Source organism: Rattus norvegicus, chromosome 9 (genome assembly GCF_036323735.1).
Source record: "Rattus norvegicus strain BN/NHsdMcwi chromosome 9, GRCr8, whole genome shotgun sequence".
NCBI classification, from domain to species: Eukaryota; Metazoa; Chordata; class Mammalia; order Rodentia; family Muridae; genus Rattus; species Rattus norvegicus.
In genome coordinates, this window is record NC_086027.1 from 111,776,534 (window position 1) to 111,798,509 (window position 21,976).

At 42.7% G+C, this 21,976-nt stretch overlaps 1 protein-coding gene across 2 annotated transcripts in view; it reads left to right on the top strand.

The window, feature by feature from the left end:
• Man2a1 (mannosidase, alpha, class 2A, member 1) overlaps nt 1-21,976 on the top strand; it is a 156,345-nt gene that overhangs the window by 77,621 nt on the left and 56,748 nt on the right. For both annotated transcript variants that reach the window (NM_012979.2, XM_039083037.2), the window contains 2 exons: nt 2,733-2,847; nt 5,247-5,317. In NM_012979.2, the coding sequence (NP_037111.2) occupies nt 2,733-2,847; nt 5,247-5,317 (186 nt within the window). The remainder of the gene's footprint in view (nt 1-2,732; nt 2,848-5,246; nt 5,318-21,976) is intronic.

The following is a 21,976-nucleotide window of genomic DNA, read 5'->3' on the forward strand; positions in this document are numbered from 1 at the left end:
GAAGGACAGAGTCTACCTGTCCTTATCCAATACTGTTGCCTCGGACTTACTGAGAGTTTCTAAGAAAGTCTTGGACACACAGGGCAGTGGGGAACCCCTTTCCTGCTCTATCTGGCTGCCCATAGCAAGTGTACGTGCCTTAGGACATTGAATTATCCATCTACGTTCTGTCTCATGACCTTTGAAGGAGGCCAGTCCCTAAGTACCCAGTGTGGTTTCTGATGCTTTTAGCTTAATGCCAGGCCTGTGCAGAACTGCGTGTTAGAGGTGGCAGAAAGACACAGTAATTTTCAAATTGTACTTGACATTTGTAAATTTACTCTGCCAGTGCTTCGCACTTCCACAGAAAAGTCGTAAACAATTATCAAGTCATTAGCACAGACACTTTTAAGAAGGAAATTTCAAAACATGTGTTAGAGAATGAGAGACAAAGAGGCTGCTAGTACTGGTGCTCTCTCACACTCTGCTGGGGACTGCCACTCATTCAGATGTTGGCAAGCGTGTCCCTCTGAACAATTGTGTGAGTGAGGGATTGATGGCTGCCAAGAGCAACTCCAAACCGAATTAATCCTGCCCTGTTTATTTCCATGTCATATTTTGAAGTCTGTAGATCAGCCAGTCAGTATGTCAACTCCACAGTGCTGGAGGGAAGCCAGGCCCTTCCAGCTTCTTCCTCTTTCTCCTGGGCTGAGTCTGAGAACTGCTCTTAACAGTAGCCTGAATGTTTACCTATCTGTCTGTCTGTCTGTCTGTCTGTCTGTCTGTCTGTCTCTCCCCCATCTCCATCCCCCAGTGAGACAGGTTTCTCTGTGTAGCTCTGTCTGTCTATCCTGGAATCAGTCTGTAGATCAGGCTCTTTAACCTAGATAAAGAATGCTTCCTGACATATTTAAGGTTACTTTTAATTATGACATGAAAAGGAGTGACATAGGCTGGGACCGGATGACAGGTGTTTAGATCCACGTGTAGGTAGATCATGGGTCACGGAGTCGGTGACATAAAGATTTAAGTCTTCCGGTTCTCCCCACGTTGTAGGTGCAGTAGGGAGAGGAAGGAAGATGGTGGGTGAGCGGGAGGGGCCGAATGGACAGACAAACCTGTTGACTGACAGGCAGGGTACCAGCTGTTTAAACAGCAGGCATGACCATGAACGGAAAAGCTGTGGTTTGGGAGTGCTTGCTCTCTAAACCCTGCTCTGCGTCAACGTGAAGAATTCATGTTAGGATGCTGGAGGCATTGTTAGCCTCGCATTGAGGAGAGACCTAAACATTAACAATTCTGTTCTGCCCCACCTTTCCTGAACGTGTTTACTGTGCTTCTTTTGACTCTGTTTTAAACAGAGCAGCTTTAAACATCCCGAGGAGCTGTTTGGGGAACGCACCACTCTAGTTTACGTCTCATCTCATTAGGACACTGTGCGAGCCAGGCCTGTTTAATATGCTGTGATCACGTATGGCTTAAGCTGTTGCAGAGCGTGACTCGTACTCTGCAGGTTCAGCTGTCTGATAAAGATAACTATGTGGGCATAATAGAAACAGGCGTGGGCTGCAGGGGTGTTTTCCTTCAGTTGTCTGGCCTTTACTCCGTCGAGAACACTTATTACTATGGACAAACACGTCCATGCTGAGAAATGTATCCGGATAATGGCATGAACTAGAGCCCGTAAGATTTTTGCTATTAATGTTGTAGATTTACTATGTAAATTTATTTAACTAATAATATTGATCCCGTACACTTTAAGGTTTTGCATTCTACAAAAAGAGGTTGTCAGTTTTTGTTGTTGTTTTGTTTTTTTCTAATTTGTTGAGAGATTTTTGTTTGTTGTGAGACAGAGTCTCACTCCGTGGTGCAGGCAGGAACTCAGTATTACTTCCTGTCTGGTGTTCTTACTGATTGAGCCTCCTGCATGCTGAGATCATAACCAGGTCCAGCTTCTTTTGTAGATGTTTTCGCTTCTATTGTTACGTGCCACAAAACTGTTTCAGGTGGCATCCTGTATTGCAGAGAATGATAGAAGCATCATAGGTCAATTCTGATCAGTAAATGACGTGCTTGACGAAGTTGATTTGCAGATTTCTACGCAAGTGTTGGTTTAAGGATGCTTGGTCCATAAAGCCTTATACAAGCATGGGTTTGGTAGATTATAGAGAATTTGCTCCAAGTCTCTTCCCACTGGGGGCTGCTGCAGAGCTGGGAATCGGTGGCTTCCCAGCTTTGTTTTTGTTCCCCGGGGCAGAAAATGAAATGAGTCGTTATTAACGCCAGTGCTCAGGGAAAGCTACAAGGATGAAGCCCGTCCCATCACGTCCGTGTGAAAACTTTTCTCTGTAATTGTCGAGAACAAGAACGTGACATGGAAACACCCAGGCGTCCCTGCTCATTCTTAGAGAAACGGCCTTGATAACATAGAGTTAATAGCATATTTCCTTCTGCTGTTCTGTTAACACTCAGGTTTTTTCCTGGGGTGAAGACGTAAATCATCATTTTGAGCATGTTCCTTGGTAGCGTTGAGAGCGGTCACTGTGGAATTTGTTAGTTGGCATGATGTTTGTAAGAACGGTAAGCACCTTCAGTAAGTTAGTCAAGGGGAACACAGAGCTGGCTCGTTAGAGGATCTTTATGCCTTTAGCCTTGTGACCGTGAGATGAAAATGTTGGTGGCTTGTCCATTGTCTTATAAATACAAATATATGCAAATCTTTGAGTTATCAAATACCATTCTTTTCTTTACAGACTCTTTCAGTCATTAAATTCTCTGGAGAAGATAATCGGAGATTCTGCATTTCTTCTCATTTTAAAGGACAAAAAGCTGTACCAGTCAGATCCTTCCAAAGCCTTCTTAGAGATGGTTAGTTGATTCCGTCTGCAGTCGTAAACACCATACAATTTTCTTCTTGGATCAAAAAAAGAGACGAGAAGTTCCATTAAGGGAATACTAAAGTATAAGAACTGTTTTCTCCATTGGTTAAGAGTTTGTTATCTATCACTCTATACAAGTTGTCTGCATATCCAACCATCTCTTTCCTAGAAGTGTGTTTGCATCTGATTTCTGTACGTAATTCGTTCTGCCCAAATCTCTGAATTTATTTCAGAGCAGGTAAAATAGATGGGCTTTAGAGCATCTCGTGAAGCTTCTGGGTGCTAGGATCGGTTACCCTGAAGCCTTTAATTGGAAAGCTCTTGATATTTGAATTTTGTTAAGCCCCTGATCTGCTTTGGCTAAAACTGATTTTAATGGTCCTTCTGGTGGAAGGATAGGTCCATTGCGCTCGGTGGGCAGCGCTGAGACATTGGGCAATGATGAAGCAGAGATTAAAATCGGGAGAGCGGGCGGTTCTCAGCCTTCCTGATGCTGCGACCCTTTAATACCCTCACACTGTGTTGACCCCCAGCCATAAAATTAATTTTCATTGCTGCGACAGGAGTATAATTTTGCTACTGTCATGAATCATAATGTAAATATCTGCATTTTCCAATGATCTTGCGCAACTTCTATAAAAGGGGTTGGCCCAAAAGGGTCGTGACCCACAAGTTGAGAACCACTGACGGTTTTTCCAGTTCCTTTTCATTTTTCTGTAACGTAGGAGGTAGTACCTGCCTTGGCTTGTGCTCTTGCGAGCAGTAGAGCTAATAGAGCAGGAATTGCACAGAAAGGGACGTGCCGTTCCTCAATGCAGGAAGTGCATGCAGGAGGCTGATCAGCACCCTCTACGCGGCCTCCTGACACCTTGGATATCTAAGATTGTAACTCAGTTGTCATTAGTGTCTTTATGAATGTTGGGATTTGGAATTTTATGTGCAATTTGAAATTACACATTTGGAGTCAGAGATGCGGCTTCACTTTTCTCAGATGGATGCTTGTAATCAAGTCATGATTACAAATTTTCATTTTAAAGTGAAAACACAGGAGAAGTGAATGTGTATTTCCTAAGGCTGTGAGATATGGAGTGCAAAGCTTTCTGGAGATGGTCTCTAGCACACAGAGTTATTTGGTTACAAAGTGGAGCAGCTCATTGTGCCACTGTGGGCTCGAACCCAGTAACGCATGATGTGCTTGAATCTGATATTCTCTCTCTCTGTCTCTTTCTCACTCTCTGTCTTTCTCACTCTCTGTCTCTCACTCCCTGTCTGTCTCTGTCTCTGTCTCTCACTCCCGGTCTCTCTCACTCCCTGTCTCTCTCTCTGTCTCTGTCTCTCTGTCTCTCATTCCCTGTCTCTCTCTGTCTCTCTGTCTCTCACTCCCTGTCTCTCTATCTCTGTCTCTCACTCCCTGTCTCTCTCTGTCTCTGTCTCTCTCTGTCTCTCACTGTCTCTCATTTCTCTCTTTCTGTCTCTCTCTGTCTCTCACTCCCTGTCTCTCTATCTCTGTCTCTCACTCCCTGTCTCTCTCTGTCTCTGTCTCTCACTCCCGGTCTCTCTCTGTCTCTCACTGTCTCTCATTTCTCTCTCTCTGTCTCTCTCTGTCTCTCACTGTCTCTCATTTCTCTCTCTCTGTCTCTCTGTCTCTCATTTCTCTCTCTCTGTCTCTCTCTGTCTCTCACTCCCTGTCTCTCTATCTCTGTCTCTCACTCCCTGTCTCTCTCTATCTCTGTCTCTCACTCCCGGTCTCTCTCTGTCTCTCTGTCTCTGTCTCTCTGTCTCTGTCTCTCATTCCCTGTCTCTCTCTGTCTCTCTCTGTCTCTCACTTCCTGTCTCTCTATCTCTGTCTCTCACTCCCTGTCTCTCTCTATCTCTGTCTCTCACTCCCTGTCTCTCTCTGTCTCTGTCTCTCTGTCTCTGTCTCTCATTCCCTGTCTCTCTCTGTCTCTCTGTCTCTCACTCCCTGTCTCTCTATCTCTGTCTCTCACTCCCTGTCTCTCTCTATCTCTGTCTCTCACTCCCTGTCTCTCTCTGTCTCTGTCTCTCTCTGTCTCTCACTGTCTCTCATTCCCTGTCTCTCTATCTCTGTCTCTCACTCCCTGTCTCTCTCTGTCTCTGTCTCTCACTCCCTGTCTCTCTCTGTCTCTGTCTCTCACTCCCTGTCTCTCTCTGTCTCTGTCTCTCTCTCTCTCTCTCTCTCTCTCTCTCTCACCACATTAGATTATCTGCTTTGACTTTTAGCATGCTTCATGTACTTTGAAAGAGAATTATTTGACCTCTGTTGTGCCCTTTTTAAAATTTTTGCCAGATAGCATTGGGTAGCTAATTTTGATGATTAGTTTTAAAAAGTAAAATTTAAAAACACTATGCTTTTTTTTTTAAAAACAGGACACGAAGCAAAGTTCACAAGATTCTCTGCCCAAAAAAAATATAATACAACTGAGTGCACAGGAGCCGAGGTAACTGTGATTCCTTATACTTCCTTATCACTTCCCGCGCCATTTTGTCTTTGTGCTTAACCTCTGTGCAACACATACTTTAAGGAAGCTTTTCATTAAATCAGTTATTAATCAATTATATTTTTCTTCCACGAATGTCATATCCCATGCTCAGAACCAAATTGGCACAGTGATTTCTGCATTTATGATTGTAACGTTTTTATAAACGGGAGTCAAGTGATAGGCAATGTATAGCTCATGACCTAAGCATTTCCTTGTCTTTCTGGTACCGTTGTCAGGTTTCTGCAGTAACCTTTCATGAAGTAACTTGATTTTCCTTAATCCCAGATGCGAATTATTCTAAAGAAGGAGTTTAATTAGTGGGAGGCCACAGTTCCTTCTCTTATATTTTCGTAGGATGACTGCCACGGTGCTGGTCAGGCCACAGCTCTGTTGGTGGACACGGAAGCTTACAGTCAAGCTGTTTATTAAACAAAAGCCAGGATAATGGGTGGCTGCCTCCGACTTCTAAAGAAGCATAGCTGTTTGCATTGGCGCTCTCCCAGGCTTCCGTGTTTAGTGAGTGAGTGTACACAGTTACTGCCCATGAACCTAGGCACGAATAATATAACTCCTTATAATATAACTTAATTTTAATTTTTCACTGAAAAGCTTATTGTTAGCTCTTACACAGTGAAGAGTAAAAACAATTTTAAAGGCAATTTATGATTTTTAGCTTGAGTGTGATTTACTAAAGTTATGGAAAATAAGTGCAGCACCATTGAAGACAGTTCACGGTGCCAGTGAGGTTGAGGCTGTGACGAAGCTCTCACCAAGCCCACGGTGTCCAACTGCCTCATGAACCTTACCCAGCTCAGACCTTAGAACAAGAAATTGGGGTTTTTTGGTTACATGTATGCTTAGAAACTCCGCTAAGGTTATTAAATATTTTACTGGATAATGGCATGGGAAGAAACATCAATTATGAAATATTTTCTTTGTTTTTAAAGAAATAATGCCTGAATGCCTCTGAGGCTAGCTGTCTGCTTCTTAATTACCATACAATGGTAAGCCCCCTTGGCTTTGGGAATAGTCATAGTAGCTTTTTTCCTATTTCCGTTTTGACCTGGGAGGGTCTTTGGCTTTGCTGGCCCTACGGATCCTAAGCACTTCCACGGCTGACTGTGACAGGTCCTTGCACCTCTCTTTGGTTACATGTTGTGCTGGGTTGAGGCAGGCTAGTGTCTCAGCGGATCCGAGGGAGAAACCTAGATGCACAGTTGTTCCAGTGAAGGAGGCAGGGTTCCACTCACGTATTAGCACAGTGGGATTTTTAAGGCTCTGCTAAAAGATGCTCTCACCAGCTCCTATTTAGGCAATGTTTTCGTCCGTGGTTTCTCTTCATAGAAGAATACGTATGTCCTTCCACAGGTCGCTGTGACCATGTCTGTAATTCCATTGTCATGTTCCGTTCCTGTCTCTGTATGTGAGAACATCATGACCACACCTACGGTTTTTTCTTGTTTCTTTAAAATTTGGTTTTTACTTGGTATCTACAAATTACCTTAGTTATTAATATCCTAGTAAAATTGCCAAGAGAACTAAGAATGCCAGTGGCCTTTAGGGTAGGACTCGACAGTTTGACTTTGCTGGCCTTAAGAGTTAAATGGTCATTCTGAGTCTTTAAACGGAAAGTGCTAGAATTGGGTTACTGAGAGTCTTTTGTATTCTTTGTAAATCTTCTAGAATGTTCTTGGACATACCAAACTATTCATGTAAATAAAACAAACATCCACAGTGGGGGAGATGACGCCCCGAGGGTGAAATACTATTCTTACTATATACAGTTTGGTACAGGTAACCAGTTTGTTACATGCAGTATTAATAGTATGTGGCCCATTAGGAAATACATTCTAGAGTCTTTAGAGAGTAGATAATGCAAAGGAAGGAAGAAGAGTTCTTGTGTGAATTTAAATAATGCATGCAAATGAATCGATCGTGTTGTTGGTGTTGTTAATTGTCACTGTGACCTAACATAATTTACTTCAGTGACATCAGTAACCTGCTGTGCGTAACTGTTAATTCCCAAGACTTTGTGAACTGATTAGTGCTGGGATCCATAGATTTTGTAACAGACAGCAAATACATAAGAATTACAATGTAGGAACTTGAATAAATTGTCCCAAGGAATGATGGAATTCAGGAAGATTTTTTTCTTTCTCTTTCCCCTACACTCTATTTTCTAAGAAACCAACTGTAAAGCCCCCTAATAGAAAGTTTGGCATCTCCAACCACACTAGTGTGCGTGTAAGGCAGGTGACTCGAAGTCATCGATTCAGGGAAAACAGGAATTAACCTCCTCGTCAAACAGTGTGACCATTTGTAAAGGCAGCTTTAGAAAGCTTTCTATAGAAAGGTAGATTTTCTGAAATACCACTAAGAATCGAAGTCATGTAATAATAACTTCATGAACCAGAGGATGGAAAAATTTCAAGTAAATGCTTTGTTTTACTTCATTTATGATGTTGCAACAGAAAACTAGACTGGCTGAATTTTAATAACCATATATTTAAATAGTTCATGCTGTGGAGGTTGGAAAGTCCAAGGCAGAGTTGCTGGGCCTTAGGACGGCCTTGTGCTGAGTCATCCTGTCCTGCTGAGTCATCCCATCCTGCTGAGTCAGTCTTTCCATCCTGCTGAGTCAGTCACCCCATGGTGGAAGGTGGAGTCACGAGTGGTTGTGGTGTCCAATGCATCTTTTTATCAGAAACTGCTTTCTAATAATGAATCCATTCCTCTGATACTAGTCAGTCCATTCATGAGGGAGAAGCCCTGATTGCCCAGGCAGATCTTCAGGACTTCAGCGTTGTTTACTTACTTTATACAAGGACATTCGAACCATGGCAAATGATTTTAGTTTGAGATAAATTTATTTAAACTACCATTACAGATTTACCTGAAAGTTGTTTTAATTTTGAGTAAGGCATTTATTGACAAATAATCCTCTCATACCTCTTACCCTCTTAGCCCCTTTTCTCTTTCCTCCCGATCCTCCCGTTTCTTTTTAAAAGGAGGGGGGAGGCGCCATATTGCCCTTGCCCTTGCTGGTTGGATGACCCCTTCTTGACACCTCCCCCATTCTCATTTGCCATCCTTTGGTTTTCCACATGTGTGCTTTCCTTTTGGATCCCAGTGTGCTACGTAATCATATTCTCTTTTATTCTGTGTTATGACCTCATAATTTACTTTGACTTCACCTCTTTCATTTCTAGTACTTTGTGAATGTAGAGAGTCCTCTATGTTTCCTTCTCCCTGACCTCTGGCTCCTCCCATCACCGTGGTCCTTAGTCGCTCTATCTCCTTCCACTTTCTGGCCCTTAGCTGCCTTTTATGCTCTCCTTGAGTGACTGTAGTCTTCTAGCTCTTTTGTCTTCAGTTCCTTATGGTCATAATTTACTACCTGCTGGTGGCATCTACTCAAAGACTGTTCTCCCAACATTCCTCATTCTCCAGGAAACTCTATTACCTATTGTAGGAACTATGACAAATAGTCACGACTTAGCAATCTGTTTCCTTAAAAACAACAAGAAAACAAAAGTCATCTCCACTGTATCATGGTGAATACAACGTATCATGCCTCTCAGGGTTCTGGAGAATTGCTGGCCAGTTTCCACTTAGGGCAGAGATTGGGAACAAGCTTGGCAGGCCCAAATGTCTTGGCAGACTTGCTCCTGTGGCTGGAAATTGCAGCTGTCTGTGGCTCAGGGTTAAGTTGGGGGCAATCATTTGCCAGTGTTTACCCAGTCCTCTTCAGGGTGGCTAGTTCCAAGAGGGAGTGCCTTAAGGAGTCTCAAGCCTAACCCAAACAAAGCAAGTAAGATCAAAGTTTTACAAAATACCATTGAGCTTGTGCTGTGTTGGCCAACTACTCCCGGGTATGGGCCTGCCCTGAGGTGTGGTGATCTATACACTGAGACTCTATTGGAGAAGACTAATTTTCCCTTTACAAGTGGCTGTCAGTTGCAGATAGCTTCTTGGTTAGGGGTGGAGCTCGTGTCAGCATCTCCACCCTCTATGCCGGAACCTGCTTGGCTTGATCCTGTCACAGGCTGTGTGCACTCTGCCAGACTTTGTGAGTTCACGTGTGCTTCCGACCTGCTGTGGTTGGAAGGCCTTTTTCCTCGATGTCTTCCAGCCTCTCTGCCTCTTAGAATCGTGGTGCCTCCTCTTCCCACATAGATCCCTGAGCCCCAAGGGAATAGGTTTGATGGAAACATCCCACTCAGGACTGAGAGCTTCAAAGCCTTTCATTCTCTGCACTTTGTTCATATGTGGGCAAGGATGTGGAAGTTAGAGGAAACGCTCATCTGATGTTGATGGGGATGCAGTCCCAGTTCCCACTGACTGCCACAGGAAGCCATCTGGTGACGCCCGAGGGAGACCCAGTCATTTGCACCCTCAGGAATCCCATTAAAATCTCCAAACTGGAAGTGATAAAATATATAGCAGAGACTTTTAGGGTAAAAATAAAAGAAAAAAATTATAAAACAAAAATAAAAAGCAATCAGATAAAATAAATAGATACAAAAGGAAGAGCCCCGACCTGACACTTTGAGAGGTGGGACCTCCAAAGATGCTGTCATTGAGTCCATTTTCTGTTGGCCATTGCAGCTGGGATTGCAGCTCTCCTGTAGAGTAGTTTGTTTCTCCTGCATACTATAAGCTGTATAGACATTGTTTTCAGCAATGGGGTCTGGTATCAAGTTTGTGGAGAACAACCTGTATTGTTGCCAACAGCCTGGTTGTTTGGGGATTTTCCATGGGACCCTTTGGACCGTTGTCAGTCAATCAGATGTAACCTAATGTTGCCTGGAAGCTTTATTGGACAACAAGAGATATCCGGTTGTGCCTCTGTCTTCCCTGTTATTTTGCAATTTCATTGAGATTGCCTTTGTAGATATATTTCATGTATATATTTCAGGCAGCTTCTGTTGTGCTAGGATTCCACAGTACTCTTCAGATGGCTCTTAAGTTTAGATGTCTTTCCTTGAATTTCCTTCCTCGACCTCCTCTTCCATTGCCCTCTCCCCTTGATCCTCCCCCCCCCATCCACCCATAACCATCGGTTTTATTTCTCTTTTCTAGGGAGATCTGTCTCTTCCCTCTCCCCATCCTTAGTTCCTGGTGTATGTGGTTTTGTGTATTATGGCTTGGTTATCATGGATTTAACAGCCAATATCCACATTTAAACAAACACATGCATTTATTTGTCTTTCTGGGTTTGGGTTACCTCACTCGGGATGAGTTTTTTCTAGTTCCATCCATCTACCTGAAAATTTCATTTCATTTTTTTTAACAGCTGAGTAATACTTCATTCTGTAAATGTATCACATTTCTATTTCCTTTATTGTGTTGACAGATATCTAGGTTGTTTTCAACTTCTGTCTATTGTGAATAGAGCAGCAGTGAACATGGTTGAACCAGTGTCTCTCTGCTAGAATGAACCGTCCTTTGGGTACATGCCCAAGAGTAATATAGGTGGATCTTGAGGTAGATAGATTCCTAGCTTCCAAAGGAACCTCCTTTCTGATTTCCACAGTGCTTGGACAAGTCTGAATTCCCAGCAACAGCAGATGAGTGTTCTCTCTGACCCCACATCCTCGCCAGCATGAGCTGTCACTTGTGTTTTTGACCTTGGCCATTCTGACAGGTGTAAGGTGGACTCTCGGAGTCATTTTGATTTGCATTTCCCTGGTGGCTAAGGATCGTGACCATTTCTTTAAGTGTTTTTCAGCCATTTGACTTTCCTCTTTTGAGAATTCTCTCTTTAGATCAGTACCAATTTTTTAAAATTGAGTTATTTGTTTTCTTGGTATATAGTTTTTTAATATTAATATATTTTGGAGATTAGCCAAAACTTTACTAGAGTTGCTAAAAATCTTTTCCCATTCTGAAGGTACCACTTTGAACGACGTTGCCCCTTGCCATGCAGAAGCTTCTCAAGTTTCACAAGGTCCTGCTTATTGATTGTTGACCTTAGTGCTTGCAGTAATGGTGACCTTTTGAGAAAGTCTTTTCCTGTACTAATGAGTTCAAGGCTTTCCCCAAATTCTCTCCTCCTAGACTCAGTGTATCTGGTTTTATGTTGAGGTCTTCGATCTGTTTGGATTTGAGTTTTGTGTAGGGTGTTAAGTGTGGATCTCTTTGGATTCTTATGCATGGGGCTGTCTAGTTTGACCAGGGGCACTTGTTGAAGATGCTGGAGGAACATGTATTTATATGTGTGTGCACAGGGATGATAGCTTTCATCTTGGTAGACTATCGTCTGCGGTCTACTGTGCACCACTGTTCCCATTCCTGCTGTATACGAAAACAAAATCAGCCTCCAGGATGTCTAAAGTCTCATTCTATTACGATAATGCCTTACAATATCCATCTTCATCATACTGAGCACAGCTCAGTTAAGTGCTCGGCAGCGGATGGCAGCTTGTTTCTGCCAGTGTAATTATCTTCCAATAATTTTACTTAATTATAACCTATTGGCAGTAGAAACTATTTCTATTATTAATACTATGTGCCAAGTAAGAATTAATAACACAAAGTAAGGGCTTTCATTTGGGATCATTTTATTTTTGGACACACACACACACACACACACACACATACATATTTAATTAACTGACCACTGTGCCTGAGTCTTTAATGTAGTGACTATTCATTATCAAAATTTACTAGGGTATATCTAATTATTGACCGAGAAGAATATTAAACTTCAGACACCATTATACATAAACCATGTGCTCTGTTCTCTGGGAAAATGTCATGTCCTGGTATAGTATCCACTTCTGTCACCCACTTGTAATTTAGGGTGTCATAGTGCTTCCTAATGAACTTTGTACAAAGAAAATAGCAATCCAATGGATTGCTACACCTAATCACTTGAGAGTTTAGAGTTTCATATTGTGAGATATGAAAGATTTTAGGTTTTATCTAATTACTGCATTTTCATGAAGTTAACACCCCTGAGCGAACATTTGGGAAGAATCTTCAGGTCAGGTATGCAAAAGGTCTACATATGTCTGAGCCAGTTCACCTTGTCAGGTCTGTTCTTACACTCATCACTGTGTTCTCCTTAGGTCTGTCCTCACACTCGGCATGTGTGTTCTTGTCAGGTCAACTGATTTAACCTAGCACAGCTCCCTCTAAGTACAGTAACATAACACCTTATGAATTTATATTAAATTTACGTCCTGAGTTGATTAAACTCTTCTGAGATGCCTTTTATTTAAATATAATTTGCATGTTAAAAGCAATTGTGTGTTTGGACCTATTGTGTCTGGGTGCTTCTTGTTAATTTCGACTTTCTAAAGATAGTGTTTGACTAGTTCTCTGATTACATGGAAACATATTTCATCTTCCTGTAATCTGTTGAAATACTTTTAGAATATGCCCGAAGAGTCAAATAGAATATAGAACTTAAAAAAAGGATAACCGAAGGGCCCACGGGAACTGGAAGCACGTACCTGCAACACGTGTTTTACCTAACTTTTTAGGGAGATGAGTTTTGACTCTGCCATTCCCACAATGTTCTCCTCATCCTTGCTGTTCAATTTATTTAATGACATCAAGAGTCACGAATATTAATTTCTAAAATATTTCAACCTCTCGTTGACTTGGATGAAGTATACCTATTATATTAAGTGGGGAAAAAATTGATACAAGTATGAAATTAAACCCCTTCCTGTTTCTGGACTTTTACCCCAGTGGCTTTGAAAATTTGGTCCCTTGTCCTTAGAAGACTAGACAGTGTTTTTCTACAAGAAGGTGCTGCTTTCTTGACACAGTTAGAAAGTAGACACACCCCTCCCTTTCCTACATAAAGCCTTTATTGAGCAGTCCCTACTTCATGTTGCTTTCCAGTCCTTGTCTGGGTCCACAGCCCTTGGAAGGCCAGTGTGTTTCTGTCCATCGAGCTCTGGAGCTATATGGCCATGTATTTTCAAACCACATTTCATTGTTATTTTTCTTTTATGACTTGATTAATTTTTATGAAACTCATAAATTATAGAAAAGAGCTTTTTTCATATCAAGTTGTCTGTTTTGGAAAGAGTCCATGAAACGGAGTCACTGGAGAACATTGGCCAAACGGCTATCTAAGATATGGAAAGGAGCCTGAGAAGATGGACACAGTCCGTCATCAGGTTGCTCAGCATCTAAGTCCTTGGTACACTGTAAGAAACCCAAGCTTAACACCACAGACGACTTACGTGTATTTGGCTATGTAGAAAGTAATGCATAAAACTCCAATTAGACTCATTATCAGAGCAAAGGCTTTGCTCTAACAGCAGTAGTGTAGAATATGGTACCCATTCATGTGTTTTATGCTAAAGTAAAATGCTGCGAATAACGATACGTGCTTATCTAAGGATTCACTGCTCACACTTACAGGTCGACTTTGCCTCTTTGATTTGACAGGTCTGGTGCCAGCCGTGGTCACTTTGATCACAGCGCTTTCACTGAGCGTATTCTGTAATGGGTCAGAAAGCTGAATCTGTGAGAAATCATAAATGAGTTAGAAACATGTTGAGACTGTTGGTAGATCAATGATCGAGGGAAGCGTTTGCTCTAGGAAATTGCTGCTGTTGGCAGCCTAGGCCAGATGTGATGCTCAGTGCAGAAGAGAGAAGCTCTCCGTTTGTTCAGAGCCCCTGTTCTGAGGTGGAAGACTGAATACCAATCAGGATTGGCCATCTTGGATGCTAGCCTTCTGGCAACTTGCTGTCAGGCTAGATCTGCCTGTGAGCTTGCTGGTACTCCTTTCTGCTTCCTTATATTCTTCATGGGGCTAACTAAATGACTTAGTCCTCCCTCCCTCCCTCTGTTTCTTCTTTCCTGATATCTGCCTTCTTTTCCATTGCCTGCTGTACATTTCTCTTGCTAAAATATTAGCTCTGTGAGGACAGAAAGCAGTTTACTCTGGCAGTAATTTCCTGGCAGATGCCTGACACATTGTAGGTTGTTCACAAATACTTGTCAGATTAACTCTGTCTAGAAGAAGGACTTCAACTAATATGTAAACAGAAAAGACTAAGGGAGCCTGAGCAGGTACAGATTCTGAGTGGGTGGACGTCTACTGCTTTGAGGATAAGGGAATGGAAAAAAAACTGTAGGAAACTCAGAAGATTACACAATGACTAGAACTAGGAAATAAGAAAACATGAAACAATTGAACTCTTAAAAGTTTTATTTTTGAAGACGTTGAAAAGAGGAAGTAGCTACTTAGACTTCTTGCAACCTGAGCGTTGATCGCTAAGATATGCACACTGAGATACTCGGCTAAAAGGAAAAGGTTGACTGGAGATGTAGTTCAGGAGCGGAGTGATTGCCTAGCATGTTCAAGTCCTGGGCTCAGTCCCAAACACTACACGGAATTAACAAAAGAGAGAAATTAAAAGCTAGAAAATGAAAATAGAGGCAACAGGAAAAACTTAAAAAAAAATAAGGCCAGGTGGTATGGAAAAGGAGGGAATGGTGAAGCAAAGACTGTTGGGTGGATAGGGACAGGAGGTTCAGTGACGATTCTAAACTGCAAGTGAAAGACCACGGAGAGATGCACAGAGCAGGAGAACAGGCTTGGCACGGAGGGCAGGATTCCAAGCGAAAGTCATGAGCTCCCCTCCTCCTGAGGGGAAGAACACAACAACAGGCAGCAGTCACGGACAGGAGACTGGTGGAGAACCCTCGGAAGAGAGAAAGCTGAATGACAGCTATCAGAGAGGCGAGGTGAGACCTCTTGTCTAGCAAAGCAAAACAGGAAGCAGGAAGCTACAAAAGAGAAAGGAGGGGAAATCCAGGGTCCTTTAGTGAGGGAGTGGCATAGTTTAAAAAGCTCCTCCCTCCTGAGAGAAGGCAATGATTAAAACTACAGCACAATAGAGACTCCAGTTGGCTATAAGGAGGAGACATTTGAAAGAGGGGTGGAGAGAGGCTGGGGTGGAGAGAGGTGTGAAAAGTTGCGTGTGGCAGAAGGAAGAGATGCTAAGAAACCCTCTCTCCTTGGCAGTCACTGCGAGTAGCAGAGACGCCATTTTAAAAAGAGCCAGTAGAGCAAGCATTTTGGCTGCCCCAGGCCTGCCAAGAGCTAACTTTTTGGGACCTGAGCAAGTGTTATGGGACCATGATATGAAATGTGACCATTATTCCTTTAAACTATAAGGACTTCTTCTTAGAATCTGGCCAGACCCAGAAGCTGTTATGGATAGAGGCACAGATAGCAAGTGGAACTCCTGACTTCATGAAGGACCGCCCAGTGGTAGAGCCAGCATTTGAAACTGGACTATAGAGGACCAAGTACAGTTGTCACAATATTTGTGACCAGATTTCACAAGGGCTGCCTAGAGGCGTGTCATGTATGTGAGAGGCAGGTTAAAAGGCATAGTCAAGACTGGAAGCACGAGCAGGCAAGAAGTGATCCTCAAGTTCTATCCCCGTCAGTTCCACTGAACATGTGTTCAGCGTTTATATAATACCCAGCTCTATTAACCGACCTGCTCAGTCCTGCTTTACACAGTGAGCCTACCTTTTGATAATGAGATAGTGTTCTATTCTCAGGGTAGCACTGTGGATTGAACCTGGCACTACAGTCACCAGCTCAGCAGAGAAAAATCACAATAACATAGTCTCTGTTCCACTGAAAGAATAGAGTGATCAAAAAAAAAAAAAGAAAGAGAAAGACTCAACAGATGACCAACCACAGAGAAAAGCAGGTGACAACACACACACACACACACACACACACACACACACAAAACAAAAACAAAAAACAAACAAACAAAAAAAAAAAACAAAAAACAAAAAACTCAAACCAAGTTAGATGACTGCTTCAAAAACTTAATTCTGGGCCTCCGAGGATGCCTCAGAGGGTAAGCACACCCATTGTGCAAGCCACACGACCTGAGTTCTGGTCTCTGTAGGCCACGTGAAAAGCTGGATATAGTCCTGTGCATCTGTAATCTGTTTCTTTGGTGAGATGGAAAGCAGGAGCATCCTCTGGAAGCAGGAGGGTACCCAGCCTGAAGTACATGTGAGGCCACAGAAGACTGCAAGAGACCCATTCTCAACACGAGGTAGAAGGTGAGGACCGTCTCTTGAATGTTTTCCTCAGACCTTCACACGTGTGTCCCTGATATATATGCTTCCACACTCATGTCTGCATAGAGCACACACAAATACACACACGTACACACACACACACACACACACACACACACACACACACACACACACACACACACACACCAAATTTATACCCCTACAGCACTGGCTCCATTGAGAGCAAATTAGGTACAATCCTGACGAAGAATTTGAAGGCATGATTTTTAAGTATGTCGAAAGAAATTAAAAGACAGGAATAAACTGAATTTCAAGAGAATACAAACAGCTGAATGAAGGAAATAAAGGAGTCAGTCCAAAATATGAAACTGAAATTCATTGAAGAAGTGGAAGTAGAAATATTAAGAATGCAAAAGAAAAGCTCAGCATAAAGCCTTTAGCAGACTGAGCAAGGGGGAAACAAAATCAGGGCCTGGAGATAAGGCATTCGGGCGGTGACAGATGAATGTATAAAGTATGAACACAACATGAGATCTGCAGGGCAGTACCTAAAAGCCGAATCCGTGAATTATGGTCCCAGGAGGAAGAGAGAATTTTATGTTTAAACTATAGAAAACATGTCAAAACTCATAGCAGAAGCTTCCTCAAATCTACGACAAGACATGTCCATCTAGGTACAGGAGGCATCTAGAGTACCAGATAAACAATAGTGAGACGGAATCTTCCCATTCCGTATTAGAATTAAAATACTGAATACACATAACAAAGAGTGCATTGTTTTCAACAGAAACTTTAAAAAAATGAGGACTTGGAATGATGTATTTCCAGCTCTGAAAGAATAGTAACTCCCAACCCAAGCTACTATACCCAACAAAACTATCCAATCATGATGGAAGGAGAAACAAATTCCACAGTAAGAATAGCCTCTGAAGGACTTCACGATTATTAAGTCATCTCTGCAAAGATACTTAAATTCTTCAATACTGAAGAGAAAGGTAATCACTTTCATGAGGCTACAGGAAAGATGAAACTATCCTAGAAGGTTAATTAAACAAACAGGGAATATAAAAACACCAAACTCAAATCAATAAACAGTAATCAATACACAATTTCCAATAACGGAATATTAGTGGTCTTAGTTTTCCAGTGAAAGCCACAGATCAGAAGATTGGATTTAAACAGACAATCAAACAAGATCCATAAATTTGTTCCCTCCAAGAGACAATTTATAGCATAAGAATCAGAGCCAGGCTTGAAATGAAAGGACATCAAACAACACTTGGACACACACAGCTTTGAACAAGAAATGTCTTCTTGTTCAAGTTTGATCTGCAAAACTCAACTCCGACTTAATGTAGTTGTTTTCAATTTACTAAAAAGTCAAACGTCAAAGACAAGCCCGACTTGCAATGAGTCCCAGAGGTAAGTGTGAGAGTTGGTTCCCCAAACTGTTGGAGGTAAAAATAGAGAGCACACTTAAAGCTGCAGACGTAGACAAGGACTCCCTCAGCAGGACTTCAGGTGCTCAGGAAGGAAAGAATGATGAAGTGGGACTTCACGTTTCTGTAGAATCTAGAGAATGGGAGAACATCTTTGGTAGCTGTACATCTGACAGAGGATTGACATCTACACAGAGAATTGAAACAAACCAGCTAGGCAAGCAATCAGACAAGCCTAATGAAATGAACAGACTTCTCAAAAGATGAGAGACAAATGACTGATAATCTTATGAAAGAAAGAATTCCAGTCTCACCAGGAGAGAAACGCTGGTTAATACAGTGAGGTTTGATCTCACTCTCGTCAGAATGGTAGTGGCCTTAAGAAAATACATAAAAAATGCTGACAAGAATGGTGGACAAATGGGAACCCTTAAACACTGTTGCTGGGCATGTAAAATATTTTAGCCATGTAGAAAAAGCAGTGTGGCAGTTCCTGTAATCACTAAAACCCATATGACCCATTGATCCAGCTATACCACTCCTGAGTGCCTACCTACAGGATTCAAAGTCAACCTATCACCAGCATACCGGTACATCAGTGTTTACTGCAGCACCATATACAATAGCTGAATTATAGAAAAGGCCAGGCGTTCATCAGCAGAGGACTAGATAAATAAAATGTGTAGACACATGATGAATTTTTTTCAGCCATAAAGAATGAAGTTGCGCTGTGTCCAAAGATTGGAGATAATCATGTTAAGCAAATTAAGCCAGACTCAGAAAGACAGATGTGTGTATGTGGTGTGACTTATGGCTCCTAGATATTGTATAGATATGTGGAGTATATGACATTTGACATCAAAGTAGACAGAAACTAATTAAACGAAGGCGACCAACACAGGACGGGGGAGGGCATGGAGGTGTGAGAGGAATGTACTTGATCTTCATTGTAGACTTGTATGAAGGTGTCCTTAGTAAACACACTTCAATACACACACACACACACACACACACACACACACACACACACATATGCACACACACAGCCATTTAATGACTAGAGTGTGGTGCACTAGCACATGCCTCTCGATCTGTTGAGACAGTGCTCCTCTTCCCATCCGAACAGCTTTCGTGCTTCTGTACTCTTTGAACCTCAGAGCACCCATCTATTACAGTTGTTGTGAGCGGTTCCTTTCATTCAAATGTTTATTGATCTCTACGGTAAATTCTTCAAGGACCCTGGCCTTTCAGTCTCAGCTTGTCTGCAGGTGCATGGTAGATCTGAGGGTCTGAAAGGGTCTCAGTCTTGCCACTGAGCTTGTCCTCTCTACATTAAACGCCATTACTCTGCTGCTACTCTCTGGGTGACTGAAGCATTGTTGAGTGGGCAAGATAAAATGCTATGTATGAACGTTGTAGCCTAAGTCTTACCATTTAACTAGTAACCGTAATTGTATGCTAATGCCTGAGTACAAAACCTGTATTTGTCCATTGCCCTAAATATAAACTATGGAGTATTTGGCATGACTGGTGTCTGCACTTTCCAGTCTTACCTGGCCTATCTGCTGCATGCTCTTAGTAACCATTAATTTTCAGAGATGCAGTATTGTTACTGTTGTGTTTCAGACCCAGGATCTGTGGCTGAAGTACCTATTTAACATATCAAAATGGACCTGGCCTCCAGGTTCTCCCAGCATCCCTCAGTCCCTACCTGTTACAGGGTATGGCTGGGATACCCAGCCCTTTACCCTGAATTTTCCAGCCTAGGGACTATGCTCCCCCAACCCCCAGAGACTCTTCTGTATATAATACAAGCATTTTGAACACTGACAGTACCCCTTCTCTTCCTCTTTGCATTTCTCTTTTCCTGTGTGTCACACACACACACACACACACACACACACACTCCCCCTGTCTGCAAGGCAAGTCCCAGACCTCCTCCTGTGAGATCAGTGAATTCACCTAAGAGCTGACCCAGTAAACCTGCCTTTTAATTTGTCTTGAATTGGCTTAGTTTGTCTGCAGAGAAGCCTTTCAGTTACCTCTGAGTCCTTGCTTCTAGGAAACAAAACCAGACCAGCACCAAAAACCCTTCCTACCTAGCTTGGCCACATTGGCCACAAACCTTTCAGGACTCAGCTTAGTCGGTAACATCACACAGAAGCTTACCTTGACATCTGCCCCTCCTCCCTGGAACACCACAGCCATGATGCCCCTCTGAGGAGACTTTGTGTGAGCCTTGACAAGTGAGCTGTTTCCGGTCCATTATTGTCACCTGGCACCCAGCAGTCAGCGAGGCAAGCGTCCTGCGATGTGTGCCAGCGGCATTTTATCTACGAATTGCATGGAGGGAATCAGTCCAGCTGAAAATCAGGTGTGGAGAGGAACTGGCGACAAGTGCAGGGTTTGCCTCTCAGTGCTGTGTGGTGGCAGGGGGACAGACATCTTGAAAAGTGTACGGTATTCATCAGTGAGAAAGGACTGATCAAAATCCAGTTACAGAAACTTAAATTTTTAAATTAACCATAGCAGTATTTTATAATAAAAATAATCTCAGTAAATTCTTTGGTTTTGGTTTAAGATTTGACTAAGTTTTTCTTTAAAATTGCTTAGAGTTAAAGGAGCTGTGAACAACGATGTATGTAAGGTCTACTTAGGAAATAGGGAATGGTCACTAAGCAAATGACTAAACCTTGGAATGGGGATGGGAAAATATTAGAAAACAGTTACACGTATTACCTGACTATGCAAAACTTGTCTGTGAACTAAACCGTCTTCCTCTTGGAGGATTCACCCCAACAGCAAATCCAGATTTGAATTCAGGCTCCGTGCTCCTCCAGTCTTCCGTCTTCTGACTTCAGCGTGCGTCCGAGTCTGTGCCATCCTGAAGGCTGTCCTGAGAATCTGTCAGTCTGTCCCTGTGCCTCTGTCTGTCCTGTCTCTGTGTCTGTAGGCTGTCTCTGTCTGTGGGTGCTGTGTGTGTATGTCTGTCTGTCTCTGCGTATCTGTACACAGGCTTCTCACTGTTGAACAGCACAGAAAGCACTTCACTGGGCAGGAACATCACAGAAATCACTTGTACGAGACACTAAGTGACTGACTGTGAGTGATCCCAACTAACCCAGACATTGTTTATCAACAAGTATCCATAATTGGCTGCTTTTAGGGTAGATTTTAGGAAGTAGATTTCAACTTCTGTATTCGCTACTTCAGCAAGTTACACGCTCTCTCTCTCTGTCTCTGTCTGTCACTGTCTCACTGTCTCTGTCTCTGTCTCTCTGTCTCTCTCTCTCTCAGAGAGGCATTAGTTTAGGCTGGAAATGTTGATTACATGGGAAGTCTAAGCAAGTAGGGTTGATGGATACATTGCTTTCCTCGTTTTAAATCGTTTTGTTTCATTTTGTTTGTCTTTTTATCCTGTGCGTATGGGTGTTTTCCCCTGGACGTGTGTATGCACACCACCTGTCTCAGTACTCTCTGAGGCTAGAAGAAGTGACAGAGCCCCTGGGACCAGAGTTACAGATGGCTATGAGCTGCCATGTGGGTGCTGGGAATCGGACCCAGGTCCCCTGGAAGAGCAGCTTCTACTCCTCACAGTGAGGCGTCCCTCCAGCCTCGAGGCCATTGTTTTCTTCAAAGCAGATGTAACAAGCAGTTTGAGAGCACAATAGCATCGGTTTTAAGTCCTAAGTGGCCTAAAGCTGTATTATTAACTGTGGCTCTGAGGTCCAGAGGTCCATCAGAAGTCCCAGTCTCCGAATGTAAGAGACATTTTTTCACAGTGACATTTTTAAAAATTACAATCATTTTGGAGTCAGTGTCACCTTTTTAGATGATGATTTTGGTGCTTGTTGGTTTCCCTTCGTGACCTGATGTTGCTCTTGTAAGTGCAGTGCTCTGTTTTGTGGTATGTCCAGACACGGTGACAGTGTCTTCAGTGTCGTCACCGGAAGAAGTTGATTTGTCCTATGAAGGTGTTTCACCTCGGGCAGTTGAGGTCTCACGGGTGCTCCCTGGTGTCCTCCATAGTCCAGGCTCCCTTTACCTTTTGCTCTGCCACTTTCAACTTCCTGTTCCTACTCTTGTGGGTCCCCGATGGCCCAGGCTTCTCTCTTCATTGTACATGTGG